The sequence below is a fragment of the Loa loa genome, assembly GCF_000183805.2.
Source record: "Loa loa unplaced genomic scaffold supercont3.193, whole genome shotgun sequence".
NCBI classification, from domain to species: Eukaryota; Metazoa; Nematoda; class Chromadorea; order Rhabditida; family Onchocercidae; genus Loa; species Loa loa.
In genome coordinates, this window is record NW_018108373.1 from 1 (window position 1) to 3678 (window position 3678).

The following is a 3678-nucleotide window of genomic DNA, read 5'->3' on the forward strand; positions in this document are numbered from 1 at the left end:
TGAGGTCTGTGAAATAAGGTGTAAATAAGGACTTGGAATTAAGATATTCTTTACAATAGAGTACATCCAACTAGATTTCTTTTTCATATTTTCCAACACTTTGGGACACTCTTGAAATATCTCAAGCCAAAATATCAGAAAATTAAACGCGTAACAAATCATGAAGAGAAACAACTGACAACATGCACCGGGAAAATTCAAATTTCTATACAGATGAGTCAAAACATCAACAAAGCTCAGTAAAAAAATCCATCATAAAACAATTTTTATCCATTCCCTTCTTTCTTAACAGTAAGTATTATACAAAGAAATCCTTTGGTGAGATACAGAATTAATGTTAGCAAACCCCTACTTTCCCAGCTTTTCTGGGTCTTGTCTTTCAAAATCCATACTTTCGAAAGTAATGTTCGATTCTTCCGCTTCCATTGCAATCGGTTCTGGTACTCCCTTTTCTTCTTCAGTTTTTGCTTCTTCAGCAGCTTTCGCAGCCGCTTCTGCTGCCAATCGCGCATTAATTGCAGCCTATAAATAAAAACTGGATTCGTTTTGAGAGAATTCTAATAACTAGTTCTGATACGGATTTACATGAGAGAGAAAACAATTAAATTAAAGAATCATTAGGCTAAAAGAAACAAATCTTTATAAATTATTACAAATTTAACAAATGCAACACATGTGCAAAGTGACCTCTCTTAACATATACAAATTGTACTTCTTAAATATCTGTTAATGGATCGAATCATTTCAAAGTCAAAAAAAAATCAGAAACAATTACCTGACGAGCATCGAAATAATCCTTCATGTGCTCTTTATAGCTTGCCTTCATCTTTTCCATATTACTCATGTAGAACTGGTGGACGAATGTGCACATATGAACCGTATCTTGGATCTGAACTGGTTTGGATGGCGGGGGTTCACCATTCTAAAACAGAGTGGCACCCTTGTTTAGAGAAAAAACCTACTAAAATCTTGACAGCATTTATGTTATCTGAGATCAATTGAAATAGTGAAACAGAAAAAAGACATATTATTTCGAAAGAATGGAACAAAAAGGCGGATTGTTTTGAAAGAAGAGGAAAAAGTAGTTTACCTTCCGAGACATTGCATATGTTTCATGAGGTATTATCATTAGTTTTTGTGGATATTTGCATAACTGAAAAGAAAATATGTTCGACATTATTTTTTTTCCAGATTTCAACATAGATTTAAATATTTGAACAATGATTGACAATTTTAAGATTAGAAAGTACTTTTGAGTAACCAAACTATCATCTTTAAAATATAAAAATTCTTACCCGCTGAAATGCAGTTGCAAACTCAAGGCAATTTTGGAACAAACTGACTCGTCCCAATACATAAAGACCTAAACGTGCTCGAGAAAGAGCCACAACTAAACGACGAACATCCCTAGAAATTAAGGTGTTAGTGTTGCTTATTAATATCAAAAAGTAGAAGACGGAAATTTCTTGAAGTGTTGTAAACGTAAACCAGAAAATATTAAGGTAGATCAAAATCAGAGATAGACCCTCAATTTGTAATCAAACCTTAAGTGACCAATGTTTCTCGTCCTTACAAGTGAAAGAATGATGTAATCATTCTGCTGTCCCTGATATTTGTCAACTGTCGAAATCTGAAAAATGATACTACATCAGTCATCATAAGTGATCAATATCAACTATTATTCGATGAAGAGTTATAATGTATCTCTTCTCATTTCACGATTAAATAAGGCATGGCGTACATTCTGATGCACTGGAAAGTTTCTCTATACTAAACGGAAATCACATAATTGCATACTAGATAGAAATCACATAACTCCATAAGACGAAAGGTTTAGAAAATTTGACACGAAAAATTACTATATAAAGGAAGCATCCGAAAAATGACATATTCTGAGAACTGGTAATAACAGACCTTGTGTGGTACTCCAATTAACGGATTTCCAGCACATCGTGTCTGCACAACATCACGTAACAAAGATGCTTGGCCATTGTAGGTTGTTATAATTGATATTTTTTCTGCAGGGTAACCCAAAATACGCATGTAGGTGAACAGTGCTACAGCGTATTCTGCTTCGCCGAGATTCTGAAAGGAATTGCGTCTTAATTAAAGACTTTCCCAAATCAGAATGAAAAAAATGAGAAAGCAAACCTGATAAAAGTAAGGGCTCGGAGTAGTTTCACCAATACCATTGAAATCTGGGACGTCGATAAGTTGATAATTGAATGCGAATCCAGAATTTGCGCGCTGGAACTCTGGAAAAGCTTCAATATGCGGCAAGTTACCCAACTGTTCATATCGCCAATTATAAAGATCTGCTATCCTGAAATATACCATGTTAAGGGTTCGTGCTGACTTGAAAAATTCGTCAAGAATTATTTTGATAATTCCAAGGATATGTGCCCAAAACATACTCAGCTCTAGCACGACCCTGCTGATTAAGCAGGACATGTGGAACACCAAGTCGAACAAATCTCGCAAACAGGCTCTGTTCCATGTTAGAATATTTTTGAAAAGCAATGTTCTGAACAACCGGCGGCAGCTGATGATGGTCACCAATCATGATCCATCGCTTTAACCTGCTCCTACCATCTTGAGGGTTCTAAAAATCATGGTATTACAATGACTTGTAGCAGAGAAAGATTTAATAAAACAATCTGAACCTTGATATAAGTGAATAAATCAAAGAATTTGGAATACAGAAATATACTTCGTCATTTCCAGTTACCTGAAGCAGAAGTGGAATAAATGTTTCAACTTCAAGAATTTGAGCAGCTTCTTCCATTAAAATAGTGTCATATCTGAAACCAAGTTCTACCAAGTCTTTTCGTCGTAAAGCGGCATGAGTGCAAGTCATAGCAATAATTTTGGCTTCCTTTACCTGAAATCTTTGGAATAACATTGCTGAATTCGGTTTGATCACTATAAAGATGCAAATGAAAATCAAAAAATGTGCACAAAAGCATCATCTCAAAATTAACCAAAAGATAATCCGTACGGTCCCTGCCTGAACGTAGCAACTCGAAAGACCTAAATTCTTCCAGCTGAGTGAAAATACCACGAATATACCGCCAACAGCCTTGAGCAATTTCCCAGTCTTCATCAAAGGAAACACCCTAAAATCGTTAAGTAAAAAAGAAAAGACAACATATGCTTGGTTTTAAACGGAAAACCACATTAATGAAAGGAATCAAATTATAAAGTAATGCAAACAATTTCAATATATTTTTATCCATCATGCGAAGTCAGCTTAAGAGCATTATATACAAATCACTGATCGAAAAGGATGAAAAGTATTTTTTACCTTGAACAGCGGTGGTGGAACATCGGTAAAATATCTCGTAAAGGGGAAATGATCCGCAACTGCTTTCGCACTAGGATTTGGATTTGCTTTCGATTGAGCAACATCACTTTCAAATTTTTCCCAACGTGCGAATACCTGAATGATACGCATGACAAATCACACATTTAAGGTGATATGGTAACAAGCGATAAAATTCATAGAATTAATTGGAGATGCTAAGAATTACAGAATAAAATACTTACTTTTAATCAGCAAATTACTGAAAAGAACAGCAACAAAAGATTACAGAGGAATTGTAGTAAAGACCTGATAAAGAAAGAAATATCCAGCAGTTTCGCACGTGTAAGATACGTCACCTCCAACATCGAGAGCTT

The 3678-nt window shown here is 35.0% G+C and overlaps 1 protein-coding gene across 1 annotated transcript in view; it reads right to left on the reverse strand.

Annotated features, from left to right (window-relative positions):
- Positions 1–126: 126 nt before the first annotated feature.
- LOAG_18090 (hypothetical protein) overlaps positions 127–3678 on the reverse strand; it is a gene marked incomplete at its 5' end in the record, with an annotated part of 12803 nt that continues 9251 nt past the window's right edge. The window contains 10 exons of the mRNA XM_020450760.1: positions 127–522; positions 776–922; positions 1091–1153; positions 1296–1407; positions 1545–1630; positions 1915–2085; positions 2152–2323; positions 2415–2602; positions 2729–2881; positions 2982–3116. Of these exons, the coding sequence (XP_020305520.1) occupies positions 349–522; positions 776–922; positions 1091–1153; positions 1296–1407; positions 1545–1630; positions 1915–2085; positions 2152–2323; positions 2415–2602; positions 2729–2881; positions 2982–3116 (1401 nt within the window). The 3' untranslated portion in view covers positions 127–348. The remainder of the gene's footprint in view (positions 523–775; positions 923–1090; positions 1154–1295; positions 1408–1544; positions 1631–1914; positions 2086–2151; positions 2324–2414; positions 2603–2728; positions 2882–2981; positions 3117–3678) is intronic.